This window comes from Lepidochelys olivacea (assembly GCF_965140295.1).
Source record: "Lepidochelys olivacea isolate rLepOli2 genome assembly, chromosome: 24".
In the NCBI taxonomy this organism is placed as follows: domain Eukaryota; kingdom Metazoa; phylum Chordata; order Testudines; family Cheloniidae; genus Lepidochelys; species Lepidochelys olivacea.
In genome coordinates this window covers 10,954,013-10,975,850 of record NC_140434.1, presented here as the reverse complement: position 1 = coordinate 10,975,850, position 21,838 = coordinate 10,954,013, and the positions used below count along the sequence as shown (strand labels likewise).

Genomic DNA, 21,838 nt, shown 5'->3' with positions numbered 1-21,838 from the left:
CTGCGCTGGGCATCACAAAATGGGGAAGAGATGGCCAGCCCTCGGTGGAGATAGAGGTGGTTAGGGACTATTTAGAAAAGCTGGACGTGCACAAGTCCATGGGGCCGGACGAGTTGCATCCGAGAATGCTGAAGGAATTGGCGGCTGTGATTGCAGAGCCATTGGCCATTATCTTTGAAAACTCGTGGCGAACCGGGGAAGTCCCGGATGACTGGAAAAAGGCTAATGTAGTGCCAATCTTTAAAAAAGGGAAGAAGGAGGATCCTGGGAACTACAGGCCAGTCAGCCTCACCTCAGTCCCTGGAAAAATCATGGAGCAGGTCCTCAAAGAATCAATCCTGAAGCACTTGCATGAGAGGAAAGTGATCAGAAACAGCCAGCATGGATTCACCAAGGGAAGGTCATGCCTGACTAATCTAATCGCCTTTTATGATGAGATTACTGGTTCTGTGGATGAAGGGAAAGCAGTGGATGTATTGTTTCTTGACTTTAGCAAAGCTTTTGACACGGTCTCCCACAGTATTCTTGTCAGCAAGTTAAGGAAGTATGGGCTGGATGAATGCACTATAAGGTGGGTAGAAAGCTGGCTAGATTGTCGGGCTCAACGGGTAGTGATCAATGGCTCCATGTCTAGTTGGCAGCCAGTATCAAGTGGAGTGCCCCAAGGGTCAGTCCTGGGGCCGGTTTTGTTCAATATCTTCATAAATGATCTGGAGGATGGTGTGGATTGCACTCTCAGCAAATTTGCGGATGATACTAAACTGGGAGGAGTGGTAGATACGCTGGAGGGGAGGGATAGGATACAGAAGGACCTAGACAAATTGGAGGATTGGGCCAAAAGAAATCTGATGAGGTTCAATAAGGATAAGTGCAGGGTCCTGCACTTAGGACGGAAGAATCCAATGCACCGCTACAGACTAGGGACCGAATGGCTAGGCAGCAGTTCTGCGGAAAAGGACCTAGGGGTGACAGTGGACGAGAAGCTGGATATGAGTCAGCAGTGTGCCCTTGTTGCCAAGAAGGCCAATGGCATTTTGGGATGTATAAGTAGGGGAATAGCGAGCAGATCGAGGGACGTGATCGTTCCCCTCTATTCGACATTGGTGAGGCCTCATCTGGAGTACTGTGTCCAGTTTTGGGCCCCACACTACAGGAAGGATGTGGATAAATTGGAAAGAGTCCAGCGAAGGGCAACAAAAATGATTAGGGGTCTAGAACACATGACTTATGAGGAGAGGCTGAGGGAGCTGGGATTGTTTAGCCTGCAGAAGAGAAGAATGAGGGGGGATTTGATAGCTGCTTTCAACTACCTGAAAGGGGGTTCCAAAGAGGATGGCTCTAGACTGTTCTCAATGGTAGCAGATGACAGAACGAGGAGTAATGGTCTCAAGTTGCAGTGGGGGAGGTTTAGATTGGATATTAGGAAAAACTTTTTCACTAAGTGGGTGGTGAAACACTGGAATGCGTTACCTAGGGAGGTGGTAGAATCTCCTTCCTTAGAGGTTTTTAAGGTCAGGCTTGACAAAGCCCTGGCTGGGATGATTTAACTGGGAATTGGTCCTGCTTCGAGCAGGGGGTTGGACTAGATGACCTTCTGGGGTCCCTTCCAACCCTGATATTCTATGATTCTATGATTTTTTTTAATATATTAGAAACAAAAAGAATGCTGACAATGGTATTTTTAATATATTAGAAACAATAATAATGCAGAAAAGGCAGAAGTGTTTAATAAATATTTCTGTTCTGTACTTAGGGAAAAAACAGATTATATAGTCTCATCACATGGTGATAACACTCCTTCTATTCCACTAGTATCTCTGGAGGATGTTAAACAGAGATACTAAAGTTAGATATTTTTAAATCTGCAGGTCCAGATAACTTGCATCCAAGAGTTTCAAAACAGCTGGCTAAGGTCCTTACTGGACCATTAATGTTGATTTTCAATAAGTCTTGGAGCACTGGGGAAGTTTCAGAAGACTGGAAGAAAGCTAATGTTGTGCCAATTTTTAAAAAAGGGTAAATGGGATGGCACTGGTAATTATAGGCCTGTCAGCATGACATCAATCCACAGCAAGATAATGGAGCGGGTGATATGGGACTCGATTAATAAAGAATTTTAAAAGGCTAATGTAATTAATGCAAGTCAACATGGATTTATGGAAAGTAGATTCTATCTGTGATAAATAAAGAGGGTGATAGCTCCCTTTGATGGACACCCACCCAACCAGTTAGCTGTAAAATCCCTCTTGGTAGCTGTTCTTTACTTGTTTTACCTGTAAAGGGTTAAAAAGTCCCCCAGGTAAAGAAAAAAAGTGGGCACCTGGCCAAAAGAGCCAATTGGAAGGTAGAACTTTTTAAAGCTGGGAAAGAAACTTTCCCTTTGTCTGTTGTTCTCTGGGCTGGAGGAAGAGCAGCCATGCTATAAGCAGCTTAAGTTGGGTATGATCATAAATCATCAGATCATGCCTAGAACTACTTATCTGAACTCAAAATGTGTAAGTAGATCAGAATGTTTAGCTAGACGCAATTAGGGTTATTTCTTTTATTTCATATTGGCTTGTGAACTCCTCTGTGCTAGCCCCAGATGCTTTTGTTTGCTTGTAACCTTTAAGCTGAACCCCCAAGAAAGCTATTTTGGGTGCTTGATTTTTGGAATTGCTCTTTTAAAATCTAGCCCTAAAAAAGCCTATGTTCCAAATGTATTTTCTTTCTTTTTGTTTTTAATAAAATTTACCTCTTTTAAAAACAGGATTGGATTTTTGGTGTCCCAAGAGGTTTGTGCATGTTGTTTGATTAGCTGATAACCACAGCTAATTTCCTTTGTTTTCTTTCTCAGCTCTTCCCCGGAGGGGGGGTGAAAGGGCTTGAGGGTACCCCACAGGGAGAAATTCCCAAGTGCTCCTTCCTGGATTCAAAGGGTTTGGGTTTTTTGCATTTGGGTGGTGTCAGCATTTACCAAGCCAGGGTCAGAGAAAAACTGTAACCTTGGGAGTTTAATACAAGCCTGGAGTGGCCAGTATTAATTTTTAAAATCCTTGCGGGCCCCACTTCTACACTCAGAGTGACAGAGTTGGGATTCAGCTTTGACACTGTCTAACTTGACATCTTTTTTTGATGACATTATGAGTTTGGTTGATAATGGTAATAATGTTGACGTAATATACATAGACTTCTGTAAGGTGTTTGACTTGGTATCGCACAACATTTTGATTAAAAACTAGAACGATATAAAATTAACATGGCACATTAAATGGATTAAAAACTGGCTAACTGATAGGTCTCAAAATGTAACAGTAAATAGGGGATTGTCATTGAGCCAGTATGTTTCCAGTAGGGTCCCGCAGGAATCAGTTCTTGGCCCTACTTGGCCATTTAATGTTTTTATCAATGACCTGAAAGAAAACACAAAATCATCCAGTTCTGGTGCCCACAATCCAAGAAGGATGTTGATAAATTGGACAGGGTTCAGAGAAAAGTCACAAGAATGATTAAAGGATTTGAAAACCTGCCTTACAGTGATAGACTCAAAGAGCTCACTGTATTTAGCATAACATAGAGAATGTTTACAGGAGACTTGATCACAGTCGATAAGTGTCTACATGGGGAACAAATATTTAATAATGGACTTTTTCAGTCTAGCAGAGAAAGGTCTAACACAGGGGTTCTCAAGCTTCATTGCACTGCAACCCCTTTCTGGCAACAAAAACTACTACATGACCCCAGGATGGGGGGACCTAAACCTGAGCCTGCCCGAGCCACGCTGCACCGGGCAGGTGGGCCACAGCCAAAGCCTGAGCCCCACTACTCCAGGCAGAGGGGCCAAAGCCAAAGCCCAAGGGCTTCAGCCTCAGGCAGGGGACCTGTAACCTGAGTCCTGCCACCTGCTGAAGCCTTCAGTCTCAGGCCTCAGTGCCACGTGGTAGGGCTCGGGCTTTGGCCCGGGCAGCGGGTCCCAGCAAGTCTAACACTAGTCCTGGCAACCCCATTAAAACGGGATTGCGACCCACTTTGGGGTCCTAACCCACAGTTTGAGACCCGCTGGCTAACACAATCTGATGGCTGGAAGTTGAAGCTAGACAAATTCAGACTGGATATAAGGTGTAAATTTTTAACAGTGAAGGTAATTAACCCCGGAACGATTTACCCAAGGTCGTGGTGGATTCTCCATCACCGGCCATTTTTAAATCAAGATTGGCTGTTTTTCTCAAAGCTCTAGGAATTATTTTGGGGCAGGTCTCTGACCTGTGTTATCCAGGAGGTCAGACTAGATGACAATGGTCCCCTCTGGCCTTGGAATCTATGACTGAGTCCCTAGACTGAGAGTTCTACCACTGTTGTGTAACCCTCTGGGAAACTGTGAGTTGCTTTCCCTTCTAGTGACTACTAGGCTAAAGGGAAGTTTGGGAATAAAACAGGTGATGCCTGTTTTATGGCTCCCATCCTGAGGACTGGAGATCTCCCAGAGGGGCTGGAGGCCACAGAAAGCGAACTACAGATGGCTTGCCAGGAGAAATAGCAGCTGGCCACCCAGGAGACCAGAGGTCTCCTGATCCTGATGCTCAGTGAGCAAGAGGGAGAAATAGAGTCTCTGAGCTCAGAGCCCTCACAAATGCTGAGAGGAAGAAGGGGTTCCACCGACTGGGCTGGTGATGGTTGGAATTGTGAGACTGGCATTCAGAACTGTGGGGAGCTTGGGGAACCCTCTCCGGCATATGTGAATTTAGATGGAGTGTGTTTGTGTAACGTGCTGGGGGAATGTTTTGTTTTGGTAAGGGGGGAAGTCAGTGTTGCCAACTCCACATAGCAGGAAGTCACCAAACAAACCCTGAAAAGTCATTAGATGTAGCTGTTTAAGCACTCAAAAGGAGTAAAAAATGTCACCAAACAAAGTTTACAGAGAATTATACCCAGAGAATTCAACAGAGAATGTTTATATATACACACACACACACCCAGGCAAGTATAGTCACAAAATCATTCACAAGCAGCTCAATAGTGTTAATAGAAACCATTCCATGCTCTTCTAAAGTATTCTTCCCTTCTTGTGTACTCAGGTATTGACCAGCTGCTTCAGGCCTTGGGAGAGAACACAACTCTCATAATTATAAAGGGAAGGGTAACCACCTTTCTGTATACAGTGCTATAAAATCCCTCCTGGCCAGAGGCAAAACCCTTTCACCTGTAAAGGGTTAAGAAGCTAAGGTAACCTCGCTGGCACCTGACCCAAAATGACCAATGAGGGGACAAGATACTTTCAAATCTGGGGGTGGGGAACAAAGGGTTCTGTCTGTCTGTGTGATGCTCCTGCCAGGAACAGATCAGAAATGCAAGCCTTCCAACTCCTGTTGAGTTAGTAAGTAAGCTAGCTAGTAAAATGTGTAAGATTTTCTTTTGTTTAATGGCTGGTAAAATAAGCTGTGCTGGAGGGAATGTATATTCCTGTTTTTGAGTCTTTTTGTAACTTAAGGTTTTGCCTAGAGATATTCTCTATGTTTTGAATCTGATTACCCTGTAAGGTATTTACCATCCTGATTTTACAGAGGTGAGTCTTTTACCTTTTCTTTAATTGACTGATTTTTCATTGTTCTTAAGATCCAAGGGTTTGGGTATATGTTTACCTGTACCAATTGGTGAGGATTATTATCAAGCTTTCCCCAGGAAAGGGGGTGTAGGGCTTGGGGGGATATTTTGGGGGAAGACGTCTCCAAGTGGGCTCTTTCCCTGTTCTTTGTTTAAAACACTTGGTGGTGGCAGCGTACTGTTCAAGGACAAGGCAAAGTTTGTACCTTGGGGAAGTTTTTAACTTAAGCTGGTAAGAATAAGCTTAGGGGGTCTTTCATGCAGGTCCCCGCATCTGTACCCTAGAGTTCAGAGTGGGGAAGGAACCTTGACGACAACAACAAACTATCACAGCTCTGTGCTGTACCAGAAGGTGCATGACAAACTGGAGGACTATGAACAAAAGGTCAACACGGCAACCTGAGATCTCTTATATCGACGAAACTAGCAGTCTGCGTGACCTGACGGGGCTGGAGACCCAGCCTCTGGGAGAGCTTGCAATGTTCTAAAATCACTGACAAGCAGTTCAGTAGTGTTAATAAAATCCATTCCATGCTCTTCTTACTACATTCTGCTGCACACCAGCAGCAACTACACCAGTACATTGTCATCATCAGAAGGTCACCCTCTGCTGATTGGGAAGGAAACTGCAGCCCTCTGCTGATTGGGAAGGATTCTCTGTACACTGCAGCCCAGGCTGGCTGGGGTTGCTTAATTTCAGCCGACTCTTTCTTGCCACCCTGGATTTGACCCAACAGGTTAGTGAAAGGGAGAGCCCAGAGCCAGGGGGAAGAGGGCATTCGCCTGGCCTGAGCTCAGCACTGCAGAGAGCCAAGAAAGTAGATTTAAAAACAAAAATCCACTTGCCAGACCCCTTCCGCCCACTTCCAGGGTTTCATTTCTGAAAACAGTTGGGCCCAGAGCCAGGGGAAGGAGTAAAGGGGAACTGAAATCAAGCTAGCTCCACCTTTGATCCTGTAATAAGGGCTTCATTCCTGGAGGCACGGTGACCCCCATCCCCTTGGGCACAGGGCCCTGTCTCATCCCACCCCACCTTCCATCCATGCGGCTCTCCTCACTGGCTAACCTGCCTCGTCCACCCAGCCCGCTTCATTACCCATCTTTCCCTGCATCACAGGCTGTGCTACCTACTACGGAGCAGCGAGAAAGAACATTTGGGTAAAAACAAGCCCTGGCTAATGTGCTGCTCTCTCCAAAGTGCGCCTGGCTTTAGCAAAGTATTCAATTAGCCTCCACAAACTTCTTTTCCTCGCCTGCAGATTACTGTGATCTCAGCCCAAGAAGTCCTGGAATGCGATTCCTTCTGAGGACATGCTCAATTGAGACATAATGACATTGACTTGGTGTGCAGCAGAATGTAGTAAGAAGAGCGTGGAATGGATTTTATCACCACTATCGAGCTGCTTGTGAATTATGTTATGACTATACATATTGGTGACTTCTTTCTCTGAATGTCACTGTAATTGGCAGCGAAAGTCGCTAGATTTGTCACTGGTCACTTTGACACTTATTTTCTCGCTAGGGAAACCAAAAAGTCACTAAATCTAGTGACAAAGTAGCTAAATTGACAACACTATGGGGCTGCACTGCCTGCCTGACGCTCAGACCCTGCTGCCTGGCCGCCTGGCGCTTCAGGGCTGGGGCCGCTGCAGCCATGCCACCCAGCGCTCCGGGGCTGGCTGCCTGGCACACCGGGGGTGCTCTAGGCTCCTGCGGGGTAGGGGGGGCAGAAGGGGAGGGGGAGAGGGAGGGGAGGGGCCGAGGGCTAGCCTCCCCCAACGGGCAGGTCACAGGCCGCCCATGACCTGACGGGCCAGCCAGCTCCAGTTAAAAGCACCACTGCTCTCGAATGAAGGGTTTGTGTGTGGACTGGACTCAGATTAGGGGCAGCACTTGAATTATAGCTCGAATTAACTCCGCACCACAGCCAAAACCTGAGACACTGAGCACAGCGGATGGGAGGTTTGGTCAGTGTGCAGAGAGGAGACCCTGCCTGTACCAGCCCCAAACTGCAGGGCTTATCTTTCATGCGCATGGGCACATGAACCAGCTCAACAGGCAGCAGCCTCTGGCAGTGAAAACTGAGCTGATCACTTACGGGTCATTGGACCAGCTGTGCAAAAACTGCAGACTTCCTGTTAGGAGGTCAAAGTCTGCCCCGGCACAAGCAGGCGACTCCAGTGAGTTCTGGGGCTGGTTGTAGGTCTGGGCCCCTGTGGAGAACCCTCAGGCACATTCTGGGGAACAGGCTCCTCGGCTGAGCTCTTGCCAAGATCTCAGGTGGAATGGAAAAGCCAGACACCCCACCCCCAGCCCCTCCGGCAGAACCTCCTCCCGCCCAACCCATCACTTTCACTTTCATTTTTATTCCGCCTCACACTCAGAAAGCTGCAGTTTGGGGAGATTCTGCCCCCCTCATCTGATCCCAGCTCTTCCCCTTGGACTGGGAAGTGGGAAGAGCCCCAGGAAATCCTGTCACTTACTTTGCAGGCTCCAGGGAGGCAGCACCGTCTGCAGCATATGCTCCCAGACTTGTACCGTATGGGTTGCCAGACTCCAGGAAGGAAGTCCTGGAGGAGGAAAACCCCGCCTCTGTGCAGACACACACACACACACACACTCATGCCCCCTCACAGATATTTAAGTTATGTGGAGTCAAACAGGGCTCCTAAAGCAAGGGGATGACTGCCAGCTGAGCTGGAGGAGACTGGGCTCAGTCATGTCATAGAATCATAGAATATCAGGGTTGGAAGGGGCCTCAGGAGGTCACCTAGTCCAACCTCTGCTCAAAGCAGGACCAATCCCCAACTAAATCATCCCAGCCAGGGCTTTGTCAAGCATGACCTTAAAAACCTCTAAGGAAGGAGATTCCACCACCTCCCTAGGTAACGCATTCCAGTGCTTCACCACCCTCCTAGTGAAAAACTGTTTCCTAATATCCAACCTAAATCTCCCCCACTGCAACTTGAGACCATTACTCCTTGTTCTGTCATCTGCTACCACTGAGAACAGTTAAGATCCATCCTCTTTGGAACCCCCTTTCAGGTAGTTGAAAGCGCTATCAAATTCCCCCCTCACTCTTCTCTTCTGCAGACTAAATAATCCCAGTTCCCTCCTCTCCTCATAAGTCATGTGCTCCAGCCCCCTAATTATTTTCGTTGCCCTCCGCTGGACTCTTTCCAATTTTTCCACATCCTTCTTGTATTGTAGGGCTCAAAACTGGACACAGTACTCCAGATGAGGCCTCACCAATGCTGAATAGAGGGGAATGATCATGTCCCTCAATCTGCTAGCAATGCCCCTACTTATACATCCCAAAATGCCATTGGCCTTCTTGGCAACAAGGGCACACTGTTGACTCATATCCAGCTTCTCATCCACTGTAACCCCCAGGTCCTTTTCTGCAGAACTGCTCTCTAGCCACTCAGTCCCTAGTCTGTAGCAGTGCATGGGATTCTTCCATCCTAAGTGCGGGATTCTGCACGTGTCTTTGTTGAACATCATCAGATTTCTTGTGGCCCAATCCTCTAATTTGTCTCAGTCCCTCTGTATCCTATCCCTACCCACTAGCGTATCTACCAATCCTCCCAGTTTAGTGTCATCTGCAAACTTGCTGAGGGTGCAATCCATGCCATCCTCCAGATCATTAATGAAGATATTGAACAAAACCAGCCCCGGGACCTTCAGGCACTCCCCTTGATACCGGCTGTCAACTAGACATGGAGCCATTGATCACTACCCATTGAGCCCGATGATCTAGCCAGCTTTCTATCCACCTTATAGTCCATTCATCCAGCTCATACTTCTTTAACTTGCTGGCAAAAATACTGTGGGAGACTGTAACAAAAGATTTGCTAAAGTCAAGGAATAACACATCCACTGCATTACCTAGGGAGGTGGTGGAATCTCCTTCCTTAGATATTTTTAAGGTCAGGCTTGACTAAGCCCTGGCTGGGATGATTTAGTTGGGGATTGGTCCTGCTTTGAGCAGGGGGTTGGACTAGATGACCTCCTGAGGTCCCTTCCAACCCCGATATTCTATGATTCTATGATTCCCCTCATCCATAGAGCCAGTTATCTCGTCATAGAAGGCAATCAGTTTGGTCACACATGACTTGCTCTTGGTGAATCCATGCTGACTGTTCCTGATCACTTTCCTCTTCTCTAAGTGCGTTCACGTTTTTAGGGTGAAAGGACAAAGTCAACCCACTAGGACTGGAAAGATCCCATTGTGACCATGGTGGGATAGAGGGGACAGCAACACCGCCTGGACACCACAACCTGAACGACACAGTTCTCGCCGCAGAATGAGGCAGCAGTGGCACCAACAAGGCAAGCTGCCCCGCTACACCCCCAAGTGGGGTCATCCTCTTTGATCCTTTCAGGCTGCTAACACTGCCAGTCAAGGGAGCCAACTGCAGCCAGTCGCAGGGTGGTTTGGGTCAAGTGGGCCCACTAGGGACTGGACTGAGAACCACAAACTCATTGCACTCAGGACTTCTCAGAGACCCAGTGTACTGGCAGCCTTAAGAATCATAGAATCATAGAATCATAGAATATCAGGGTTGGAAGGGACCCCAGAAGGTCATCTAGTCCAACCCCCTGCTCGAAGCAGGACCAATTCCCAGTTAAATCATCCCAGCCAGGGCTTTGTCAAGCCTGACCTTAAAAACCTCTAAGGAAGGAGATTCTACCACCTCCCTAGGTAACGCATTCCAGTGTTTCACCACCCTCTTAGTGAAAAAGTTTTTCCTAATATCCAATCTAAACCTCCCCAACTGCAACTTGAGACCATTACTCCTCGTTCTGTCATCTGCTACCATTGAGAACAGTCTAGAGCCATCCTCTTTGGAACCCCCTTTCAGGTAGTTGAAAGCAGCTATCAAATCCCCCCTCATTCTTCTCTTCTGCAGGCTAAACAATCCCAGCTCCCTCAGCCTCTCCTCATAACTCATGTGTTCCAGTCCCCTAATCATTTTTGTTGCCCTTCGCTGGACTCTCTCCAATTTATCCACATCCTTCTTGAAGTGTGGGGCCCAAAACTGGACACAGTACTCCAGATGAGGCCTCACCAATGTCGAATAGAGGGGAACGATCACGTCCCTCGATCTGCTCGCTATGCCCCTACTTATACATCCCAAAATGCCATTGGCCTTCTTGGCAACAAGGGCACACTGCTGACTCATATCCAGCTTCTCGTCCACTGTCACCCCTAGGTCCTTTTCCGCAGAACTGCTGCCTAGCCATTTGGTCCCTAGTCTGTAGCTGTGCATTGGGTTCTTCCGTCCTAAGTGCAGGACCCTGCACTTATCCTTATTGAACCTCATCAGATTCCTTTTGGCCCAATCTTCCAATTGGTCTAGGTCCTTCTGTATCCTATCCCTCCCCTCCAGCGTATCTACCAGTCCTCCCAGTTTAGTATCATCCGCAAATTTGCTGAGAGTGCAATCCACACCATCCTCCAGATCATTTATGAAGATATTGAATAAAACCGGCCCCAGGACCGACCCTTGGGGCACTCCACTTGATACCGGCTGCCAACTAGACATGGAGCCATTGATCACTACCCGTTGAGCCCGACAATCTAGCCAGCTTTCTACCCACCTTATAGTGCATTCATCCAGCCCATACTTCCTTAACTTGCTGACAAGAATACTATGGGAGACCGTGTCAAAAGCTTTGCTAAAGTCAAGAAACAATACATCCACTGCTTTCCCTTCATCCACAGAACCAGTAATCTCATCATAAAAGGCGATTAGATTAGTCAGGCATGACCTTCCCTTGGTGAATCCATGCTGGCTGTTCCTGATCACTTTCCTCTCATGCAAGTGCTTCAGGATTGATTCTTTGAGGACCTGCTCCATGATTTTTCCAGGGACTGAGGTGAGGCTGACTGGCCTGTAGTTCCCAGGATCTTCCTTCTTCCCTTTTTTAAAGATTGGCACTACATTAGCCTTTTTCCAGTCATCCGGGACTTCCCCGGTTCGCCACGAGTTTTCAAAGATAATGGCCAGTGGCTCTGCAATCACAGCCGCCAATTCCTTCAGCACTCTCGGATGCAACTCGTCCGGCCCCATGGACTTGTGCACGTCCAGCTTTTCTAAATAGTCCCTAACCACCTCTATCTCCACAGAGGGCTGGCCATCTCTTCCGCATTTTGTGATGCCCAGCGCAGCAGTCTGGGAGCTGACCTTGTTAGTGAAAACAGAGGCAAAAAAAGCATTGAGTACATTAGCTTTTTCCACATCCTCTGTCACTAGGTTGCCTCCCTCATTCAGTAAGGGGCCCACACATTCCTTGGCTTTCTTCTTGTTGCCAACATACCTGAAGAAACCCTTCTTGTTACTCTTGACATCTCTGGCTAGCTGCAGCTCCAGGTGCGATTTGGCCCTCCTGATAACATTCCTACATGCCTGAGCAATATTTTTATACTCTTCCCTGGTCATATGTCCAACCTTCCACTTCTTGTAAGCTTCTTTTTTATGTTTAAGATCCGCTAGGATTTCACCATTAAGCCAAGCTGGTCGCCTGCCATATTTACTATTCTTTCGACTCATCGGGATGGTTTGTCCCTGTAACCTCAACAGGGATTCCTTGAAATACAGCCAGCTCTCCTGGACTCCTTTCCCCTTCAAGTTAGTCCCCCAGGGGATCCTGGCCATCCGTTCCCTGAGGGAGTCGAAGTCTGCTTTCCTGAAGTCCAGGGTCCGTATCCTGCTGCTTACCTTTCTTCCCTGCGTCAGGATCCTGAACTCAACCAACTCATGGTCACTGCCTCCCAGATTCCCATCCACTTTTGCTTCCCCCACTAATTCTACCCGGTTTGTGAGCAGCAGGTCAAGAAAAGCGCCCCCCCTAGTTGGCTCCTCTAGCACTTGCGCCAGGAAATTGTCCCCTACGCTTTCCAAAAACTTCCTGGATTGTCTATGCACCGCTGTATTGCTCTCCCAGCAGATATCAGGAAAATTAAAGTCACCCATGAGAATCAGGGCATGCGATCTAGTAGCTAGATCAGGAGAAGGAGAACAGGTATCGGAGGCTGCATTTATCAAACAGCCCAGGACCACCATTGTCCCACTGCTAGCAGGGGATTCCTCAGTGCACTCTGGTCACTTTCTGCTGGCCTGGATGGAAATGCACAGAAAACCTGCAGAATGGGGGCTTCCTTAGCCAGTGCAATTGACATAGCAGCGCTGCAGCCCTCCCACTCCACTGGTGTCCCCAGAGTGGGGGCAGGAAGGTGCTGGTCAGGGTATCCCAGGGGGGCTCTTGCAGCCAGGTCACAAGCTAGGAAATCTGGTAGTGCAGCTCTAATCTGTGCTGGGGGCCAAATGGGCTCCTGGCAGCACCAAGAGCACAGGCCATCCCTCCTCTATCCCTGAGCAGGGCTCAGCACCTACCCAGAGGTTCATTCTTCCCTGCCTCCCAGATACATGTAGGCACCTTGCATGAGATCTGCAAAAGCATTCAGCTCCAGATCCACAAAGGCATTTAGGCACCTAACTCCCATATATTTCTATGGGAGTTAGGAGCCTAAGTACCTTCACAGATCTGGGGCTCAGGGTTGACCTAACTCTGCTCCCATGGAAATAGTAAAACTTCCATTGACTTCAACTGGAGCAGAATCAAGCCAACACTGAGCACTTTTGGAAATCCCATCCCTTTGCATAGTCCAACAGGACTTCTCTGGATACCCCAATGGATTCAGGGGCAGGTGCCCAGATCCTCCTGTCGGCATTTTGGCCATAGCAAAGGTTCTATGCCACTAGTATTTGCAATATTTCCTCACAAATCTTGTCTGTTTGCGGTTTTACTTATTGAACTAAGCAAAAAAAAGTGGGTTTGTGCCTTTTTTTGCTTCTTTCTGGTGCCTGAAGAAGACCCATTGGGGTGAAGGGGGCAGCCTCTGTCTGGTGTTTACCATGGAAAGCCCAGAATTTCAAATCCGAGCTTCCCTGGTTTTGCTGGAGGATCCAGAAATGTGTGTTGGGAGCATTCATGGCAGGAGTGTTGAACCTTTAGGAATCTGCCAACTCTTCATGGGGTGTCTGAGTCTGTGCTCTGGGAAGCTGTGCTGAGACCCACAATGCAATGATCCAACAGCAGATGAAAGGAGTGCTGTGCAGGGATACGGAGTAGGTGTTTCCCTGCTAAACGATCTGCTGTGATTTGCACTGTTACAAGGGCCTATGGGGCAACAAACATATACATACAACTGAAGTACCTATGTAACCCACACACCTTCTGTGTGTGGTGTTCTGTCCCATCTAGTGGCACTGAGACCACTTAAAGAGAGAGAGAGAAAATGAGTCTGCTCTACCGCCTTAGCTAACAGCCAGATGGCTTTTAGCTCATGAGGTAGAGGCTCATGCACTAAGCTCCAGAGGTCCTTGGTTCGATCCTGCCCACCGAGAACTGGGGTCTGTCGGTTTTACACCTGCACCTGTATGCTTGTTGGCTAGTATCCCTGGAGCCCTGTTGTAAGAATGTGGCAGCAGCCCAGAGGCTGGGCCCAGCTGTAATGACACAGCGGCAGGGACATGGGCTGCACTGAGCCAAGTGATAATCGGGAAGTTCAGCTTCAGACATCAGAACTCCTGGGAGCCAGCCCTGCCCCTTTGGAACATGCCCTGCAGTACTGGACAGCTGGGGCAGGGGAGGCACAAATCCCGCAGCCTGGTTAGCCCCACTTAGCCACAGGGCGTCACTGTTGCTCTGCAGCCGAAAATGCAGCTCTCCTGCAGCAACTGGATGTATGTCCTGCCCCTTGCCCTCTCCTGCCGCTGTCTGGCTTGGGGGCCAGCTGTTGCAGGGCTCGATTCCAGCCCTTCTCTGAGGGGTACTGCCAGCTGGCCATGACACCAGCCAGGCAAGGTGGCAGCCTGGCGTAAGGAGCACAGGGGCGGTGCTGTGCGCCTCTGGTAACAGCCCAGCACATTCCCCGCCCAGCAGGCCTGAGCCTGTGCTTCTGCCCGCCTGGGGGGCCACAGCGTCATGCTGGAGAGGACCAGACGGACCTTCGCTGTCAACCCAGCCTGGGCAGCGGGATGGCGGCAGGGCTCAGCAGCGGCTGTGCAATTCCCTGGCAAGGGCCGAGCCAGGGCAGACTCAGCCCTGGGCCAGCTGCTGTGCCCGGTCCAGACTTCGGGGGCCCAGACAGATCGTGTGACAGGTCAGCGCGGGGAGGCAGCTCTACGGGACACAGCCCCGAGCGCCGGGACTGTCCCTATAAAACGGGGCCTCTGGGCTCCCTGTCTGGGCAGGGCAGGGCCGCTGCAGTAGCAACAAGGAGCGAAACACAGCGGCTTTCCCGGCGCCCCGCGGGAGCAGCGGGCCCCGCGCGGCCGCCCCGCGCCGACCCTCCTCTCCGCGCGCCGCGCGCCCGGCGGCCTCGGGGCGGGGCGGGGCGGGGCGGGCAGCGCCGGGAGGCGGAGTCAGCCCGTCAGACGGGGGCGGGGTCTCGCGGGGGCGCTTGTCGCGGGGCCCTGAGCTGGGAGGAGGAGCCAATGCGGGGGGCCCCAGCGAAGAGGGGGAGGGAGGAGGCGGAGCAGGTCACGTGGGGCGGGGCGACAGGGACGGCTCAGCTCTCGGATAGTGACGCGAGACTTAGTGGGATTCGGGGGCGGGCCCAGGTCGCTGTTTCCCCATTGGTTGGTGTCTGCCCCGCGTGGTTGCTAGGAGACAGGTGTAAACAGAGCGGAAAGCTGCCGGACGCGGCATGGCAACGAACTACAAAGCGGGGCAGGTGAGAGCCGGGGGGCGGGCACCCCCCTGGGACCCCCCACTGACCCCGCCCCCCCGCGGGTCCCCACCGACCCCGGCCCCACCCCCCCCGCGGGCCGCCACCGACCCCGGCCCCCCCCCGCGGGCCGCCACCGACCCCTGCCCCAAACCCCCGCGGGCCGCCACCGACCCCCCCCCCGCGCGGGTCCCCACCGACCCCGCCCCCCCCCGCGGGTCCCCACCGACCCCTGCCCCAAACCCCCGCGGGCCGCCACCAACCCCCCCCCGCGCGGGTCCCCACCGACCCCGGCCCCACCCCCCCCGCGGGCCGCCACGGACCCCGGCCCCCCCCCGCGGGCCGCCACCGACCCCTGCCCCAAACCCCCGCGGGCCGCCACCGACCCCCCCCGCGCGGGTCCCCACCGACCCCGCCCCCCCCGCGGGTCCCCACCGACCCCGGCCCCACCCCCCCCGCGGGCCGCCACCGACCCCGGCCCCCCCCCGCGGGTCCCCACCGACCCCTGCCCCAAACCCCCGCGGGTCCCCACCGACCCCCCCCCGCGCGGGTCCCCACCGACCCCCCCCCGCGCGGGTCCCCACCGACCCCTGCCCCAAACCCCCGCGGGCCGCCACCAACCCCCCCCCCGCGCGGGTCCCCACCGACCCCGGCCCCTCGCGGGCTCTCCCTGGCCCTACCCCCCACCCACCCACCCACGGCCGGGAATTCGGAATCATGCTCACCCCCTTTATAGCATAGGAAACTAAGGCCCAGTGGGAAGCAACTTGTCCGAGGTCGCAGTGCAGGTGTGACCAGGGTCCCTGGCTCCGAGCTGACGCGTGACTGGCTCCCACCCCGGGCTCCTTCCCCCAGGCCAGGCTGCCTGGCCACAGGGCTGTACTGGAAGCTCACGACCTTGGTGTTTCTGGGTTGCTTCACAGGACCCAAGGGTGGCTCACATGCATCCCAAGCAGGAATAGGGTTTTGTGAGCCCTCCTCACCACCTGCCCCCTGCTGTTAAGGGCACAAGGGTGTCAGTGCAGTAGGAGGGGCTGGAGAGACCTCTGGCAGGGGAGGAGGAGGTAGGTTTGGGGGATGAGCCATCCCAGGCTATTTAAGCATACCCTGAGTACCTGCAGTGGGCAGTGGAGCTCTCTGGCTCTGTTTAATGGCCTGCCCCCTCTCTCTTTTGCAGTATGAGGATGCCTTCACTGCACAGAATTTGCAAAACTGGACCCTGCCCAAGCTCTACAAGGAGGTAGGACCTCTCTGCCCTCACCCTGCATTGCCTCTGCTTCCCTTTCATGGAGACGGGTTCCAGAGCTCTATGCAGGCCTGGCTATACTGCATCTGTACCTCACCTGTGCAGAAAGGGTGGCTGCACCATCTCACAACAGAGCCTGTGCCCCACTGGCCACCTCTGCTGTTCTTCCTGGCTGCTCCTCTAACATGAATTGGAACCCAATGGAGTGGTGTGGCAATAAGATAGTGTCAATGGAGCCAGAGTAATCTGGAGACAGACCCTGCCTCCCACTTGCCTCTGTGCTGGGATCAGACCAGAGTGGGCCAGGCAGCCAGTTTGGGGACCTATGCGTTTGGATCACATGCAGCTGGGAAACCCTGTTTGCCCAGTGCTGACAGCCAGGCTGGTGGACTCCCGCTGCCCTCCCAGGCACTCCCTCATAGACCAGCCTGAGTGGCTGTGTCCGTCCATTTCTGTTCTACCTATACATGGACACTTTAACCCCTGTTGTTTTTCTTCTGCCCTCAGCACCCCTCTGCCCGGGAAGGCTACACCCAATTTGTAGCCAATGACCGAGGACACCTGCTCCCTGCAGTGCCACGTTCAAAGGTGAGTGGGCTAGTTTGGCTCCTGTTTCCTAAGCAGTTTTCAGGTTTTGGAGTTGGGAGCCCTGCGAGTGGGCAAGTAACTATCTGCCTTGTCTCTGGTGCCCATCACCATCGTATCTAAGCCCTTCCAGGTACATCAGACCTGCACTGTGAAGGCTAGAGGGAACTAAACTGAGCAGCAGTGCCCAAGCCCTGGGTGATCAGATGGTGACGACTCCTCTTCTTCATGTCCCGTTGTTGAATCACATTGAGTAGTTAACCCTGAAGGCCCCTGCCCGTTAGCACTCAGTGCTGGTGCTGGCCCAGGGAGGGGTGTGGTCACAAACAGATGGGGATGTGCCCATGAGCCCCCACCGCAGAAGCTGCTGCATTTTGCCCTTCCTGGCCGCGGTTTGAGGGAGTTCTGTGTGGGGAAGGTATTTTCTAACCATGAGCTGGGAAACCAGCTGGCTTTATACAGAGCCCATCTTTCCCGGGGCATCCAATCCACTGTGCAGAGCCCTCTCCTGGGAGGACGAGCTCTGCCTGGTAAGGTGAAAGCTCAGGCTGTGCCTCCCTCAGAGAGGGTGCAGCTAGCCAGTGCCAGTATTTAGTCACCCTAGGAAACTGGTGCGGAGGAGCCGGAGGCAGTAGCTGGATTCCTGGGTTGTTCCTGCCCCCCTCAGAACCAGAGCTAAGGAAGCTACAATTGTGCGTGAACCTGGTTGTTGCTGGCTCGATTTTCCTCTGGGGGCAGGAAGCTTTGGGTAATGGGGTTTCACTGCCAGCTGGCTGGGTTCAGCTCCCTTCAAACATGGCTGTAGCAGTCCTTTGATGACAGTGCAGACAGGGCTGCTCTGTCTCACAGAGAAGTTCCCAGGGCTCTGCTGCCAAAGACCAAAGCCATCTCCCCCTGCCCTGCAGGCTTCCCCCTGGGGAACATTTATGGGAACCTGGGAGATGCCACTGAAGATTCCCCCAACCAAACTGAACCTGACCTCTCGCTCGGCTGCCGCAGCCTCGCACCTCACCAACTGGATCCACAAGTCCACCGCACTGACCAGCGCCTGCAACGGCCTCCGCCCGCAGATCACCGGCAAGGTAGGGAGCCCTGCGTGCAGGGGCCACACCTTCCTACAGGGAGCAGGTGGCACCAGACACCTGTTTGCCGAGGTTTGGGTTGAACTCTTGCAGAGCAGAATTGGAGGGGGGGGGGCTTGTGGGCCTCCTCAATGGGCACTAGGAAATTGCAAGTGTATATAACTGTTGGTATTAATCTGTGCCTGCCCTGACTGACATGAGGGTGTCTGGGTCTCTGGGCTGGGCAAGTCATCAAATAGTAGCTGTGCCCCAAAATACCAAGGCCGGGGTTTATGAAGCCAGCTGGGTGTGTCCCGAGGGCAGATTTCAAGGACACTCTCCTAGCCTCTTCTCCATCCTTTCAGAGCGTATTTAATCTCCTGAACATGGCAGTCTGTGCCGTGCTGGGGAGGGGCTGACTCAGCTGCATGGCAAAGGCACCTTGAAGGGCTGCCACCCCCCAATCTGCAACCCACATGCACAAATAAAACCCTAATCTCTGTACTTAGCACAGCAGAGGCTAATGCTGAGGGTTCGGTCTCATCTCACGATGGCCATGGGCTCTGGAAACTGACAGCTCCTGGTATTTGGGGAGTGGAACCTTCTCCTCCCCCCTGGTTTGGTCCCTTTCCCATTGGGTAGGTGCTGGGGGGTTTTCTCTGCTGGCTTGTAGGGCTGCATTGGCCGGTGTGACAGGGCTGCTGGGTTCAGTATAGCATTGATTGTGTACCCTGCCGTGGCAGCTTGGGGCGTGTGCCCATGCAGTCCTGCAGCTGTGCCAGCAGGGGGTGCTCACAAACCACAGCTGCCCAAAGTGGGAGCTGCCCAGAATGCAGAAATGCCCCTGCCCCAGCTGCTCCTGGTAGTGCTGAGTGGCATCTCTTTGCTTACCTGACAAACTCACTCTTGCACAGAAGCCCATGCCCCAAGCAGGTGGGGACCTCTGTCCACATTGCCCTCCCAAGGGAGGGGCTTGGAACCATAGACCTACAGGTGAAGGTAGGTCATGTTGGACATGCTGCCCAGGGCAGGAAGAAGGGGCTTTTGGTAGGAGGTAGGCAGGTCAGGCCTGACCAGTTCTCCCAGCGGCCAGAAGCCCTTCTTGAACTCATGGGATTCTGGCCAGCGCCCGAATCCCATGAGTTAACATCTCTAAAGGGTTAACTTTGCAGCACTGACAGTAAGGTCTCCAGTGCCGCTGGAGTCAGTGATGAAAGCAGATGGTCCCTGGCCGGTGCTTAAGCGGCACCAGCTCATCCTCAGGTGTCAGTGGAAACAGCCTGCTGCAGCAGCACTGCGGAAGGGAAGGGGTTACAGCCAGCCTGGGGAGGGACCTAGGAACGTGGAGACCCAGGCAGGGAAAGAACTGCAGCAAACCCCCTCTCTGCATGGGGGCCCAGGTGAAGAGCCCAACTGGCAGTAAAGAGCTTGCCTATAGTGCCAGCTCTGCTCTTCACATCCCTCTCCCCCTCTGGCTTCGCATGCTCCTCCCTGGCACTGATGGCCTCTTCCTCCCCAAACAGCCCCGAGAGCCTGAATCACACACACAGACCACAAAGGAGCTTTCCAATAAGAACAGTCGGGCATCTGGCAGAGGCTCCGAGGGCCCCAGGTCCTCAGCCAAAATGCCCCCTGAAGAGGAGGCTTATCGCAAAGGATCCACCACCCCCAAGGTCCCACTGTCACGCCAGCCTGGCTGCATGGACGTTCGAATCAAAGGAGCTACCTCCCAAGAGATCTCAGGTTCACACCAGCCAGGCTCAAAGGAGGCTTGGCACAGAGGAAGTGTGTCATCTGAAGTCCCATTGTCACGCCAGCCTGGCTGCATGGATGTTCGAATCAAAGAGATCTCTTCACCCAAAGTCCCAGCTTCCAACCGACCTCCTTCAAGGGAGGCTAATCCCAGGCGAGCCATCTCTGCCGAAGTCCCAGCTGGAAGTCGACCTGGGTCAATGGAGGCTAAAGCCAAAGGAGTCAGCTCACCTGAGCTTGTGGCTTTATGTTGTTCTGGGTCAATAGAGGCCAACCCCAGGGGAGCCATCTCGCCTGAGGCCTTGGCATCAGGCCGCCCTGGTTCAAAGGCTAGCGAAGCAGCTGAGACCCAGAAGAGGATGTCAAGGAGGGTAGCGGAGGGGAACGGGAGCATGTCGCCCAAGATGGAAGGGTCAGCGAGACCCCAGTCCTGCCCTGAAGAAAGATTTGGGCAAACATTCAACTGAAGGTCAAAGCAAATTCTATGTCCGAGACACGAACGCTAATGAGACCAAGGACAAACATCTTGCTCAGCATTTCAAGCCTTCTGGCCCTTTACTTTCTTCAGTTCTAGTCACCTCCATCCCCAGGCTGGTGGTGTTTCCTTTCCCTCCATCTAGCTGTAAATCTCAACTTTTAATCCTGTTTGTGAGCTAGTTTCTTTGCGAGTAGGAGCTTCCCCCCACATAAGAGTGAGCCCAACTGACCCAGCAGTGACACAATCGACTTCCCAGCCTGTCGAGCCCCAAGGTTGGGGCTCTCAGACCAAGATGCTGCCTCACAGGGACATTCACCCATATGCACAAATCGCTTTTCAACCTGAGCGTGGGAACAAAACCAGCCAGGGTTGATGCCCAGGTTGGCAAGAGGGTGATTGGTTCTGAAGGAGCCCAAGTGATGCTGATGATTCGACAGTACCATGTGGCCAGCGTGTGTGTTCATTGTAATCAACCCAAAAATAAAACTAAAAAAAACTAAAAAAATTCTCCCCTCACTTTTCATTTACCAGCATTAGCATCAACAAAAATGATTAGGGGACTGGAACACATGAGTTATGAGGAGAGGCTGAGGGAGCTGGGATTGTTTAGCCTGCAGAAGAGAAGAATGAGGGGGGATTTGATAGCTGCTTTCAACTACCTGAAAGGGGGTTCCAAAGAGGATGGCTCTAGACTGTTCTCAATGGTAGCAGATGACAGAACGAGGAGTAATGGTCTCAAGTTGCAGTGGGGGAGGTTTAGATTGGATATTAGGAAAAACTTTTTCACTAAGAGGGTGGTGAAACACTGGAATGCGTTACCTAGGGAGGTGGTAGAATCTCCTTCCTTAGAGGTTTTTAAGGTCAGGCTTGACAAAGCCCTGGCTGGGATGATTTAACTGGGAATTGGTCCTGCTTTGAGCAGGGGGTTGGACTAGATGACCTTCTGGGGTCCCTTCCAACCCTGATATTCTATGATTCTATGATCAGTGGCAGGCCATGGGCTGGCACTCACCATCCACTCCCACAAGCATTAGCACCCAGGGCCACGGGCCGGCGCACAGCCTCCACTCCCCCAAACGTTAGTACCCAGGGCCACTCACCCTCCACTGCCGCCCATCCACTCTGGCTCCTGACAGCATGCTCAATGCTGCACCATCAGACCATGCTAGAACACAGTATGCTGGGCCTCTTGCTCTCCACAGGTCCTGTCTTTGTTCTAATTGCAGGGGGGCTGCAATCTTCTCCATTTCAGGCCGATTAGGTGCAGCTCTGGGGCTCCTGGTGAGATGCCCTTGCAGCCTTCAGCCACACGCGGCCTCACCAAGTTTGAGGTGTTGAGTGCTTTCCTGCAGGGCTGGCTCTTCTACTAGCACAGCTAGGAGCTTCCCTCACCCCTG

At 52.3% G+C, this 21,838-nt stretch overlaps 2 protein-coding genes across 3 annotated transcripts in view; one reads left to right on the top strand and one right to left on the bottom strand.

The window, feature by feature from the left end:
* The window catches only part of LOC311512379 (NACHT, LRR and PYD domains-containing protein 12-like), a 34,247-nt gene extending 26,144 nt beyond the window's left edge, over positions 1–8,103 (bottom strand). Inside the window, exon 1 of the mRNA XM_084613588.1 lies at positions 8,064–8,103. The gene's annotated coding sequence lies outside the window, so the exon portion shown is untranslated. The remainder of the gene's footprint in view (positions 1–8,063) is intronic.
* Positions 8,104–14,371: 6,268 nt separating this feature from the next.
* CFAP126 (cilia and flagella associated protein 126) lies at positions 14,372–20,963 on the top strand. 2 transcript variants are annotated; one of them, XM_084613988.1, is made up of 5 exons: positions 14,372–14,752; positions 16,497–16,559; positions 17,073–17,153; positions 18,056–18,232; positions 19,735–20,957. In XM_084613988.1, exons 4-5 carry the CDS (start codon positions 18,077–18,079, stop codon positions 20,428–20,430), a joined length of 852 nt encoding a protein of 283 aa, XP_084470114.1. In that variant the 5' UTR covers positions 14,372–14,752; positions 16,497–16,559; positions 17,073–17,153; positions 18,056–18,076; the 3' UTR covers positions 20,431–20,957. The 2 variants fall into 2 exon arrangements, with proteins under 2 accessions (XP_084470114.1, XP_084470113.1); XM_084613987.1 differs by lacking the exon at positions 14,372–14,752 and adding an exon at positions 15,237–15,325 and having other exon boundaries at positions 19,735–20,963.
* The last annotated feature ends 875 nt before the right edge of the window (positions 20,964–21,838 follow it).

Coding starts and splice junctions, on each gene's coding strand:
- CFAP126 (XM_084613987.1), top strand. CDS start 15,299: ATGGCAACGAACTACAAAGCGGGGCAG. Junction 17,154..18,055: donor CTGCAGTGCCACGTTCAAAG/GTGAGTGGGCTA, acceptor CCTGCCCTGCAG/GCTTCCCCCTGGGGAACATT. Junction 18,233..19,734: donor GCCCGCAGATCACCGGCAAG/GTAGGGAGCCCT, acceptor CTCCCCAAACAG/CCCCGAGAGCCTGAATCACA.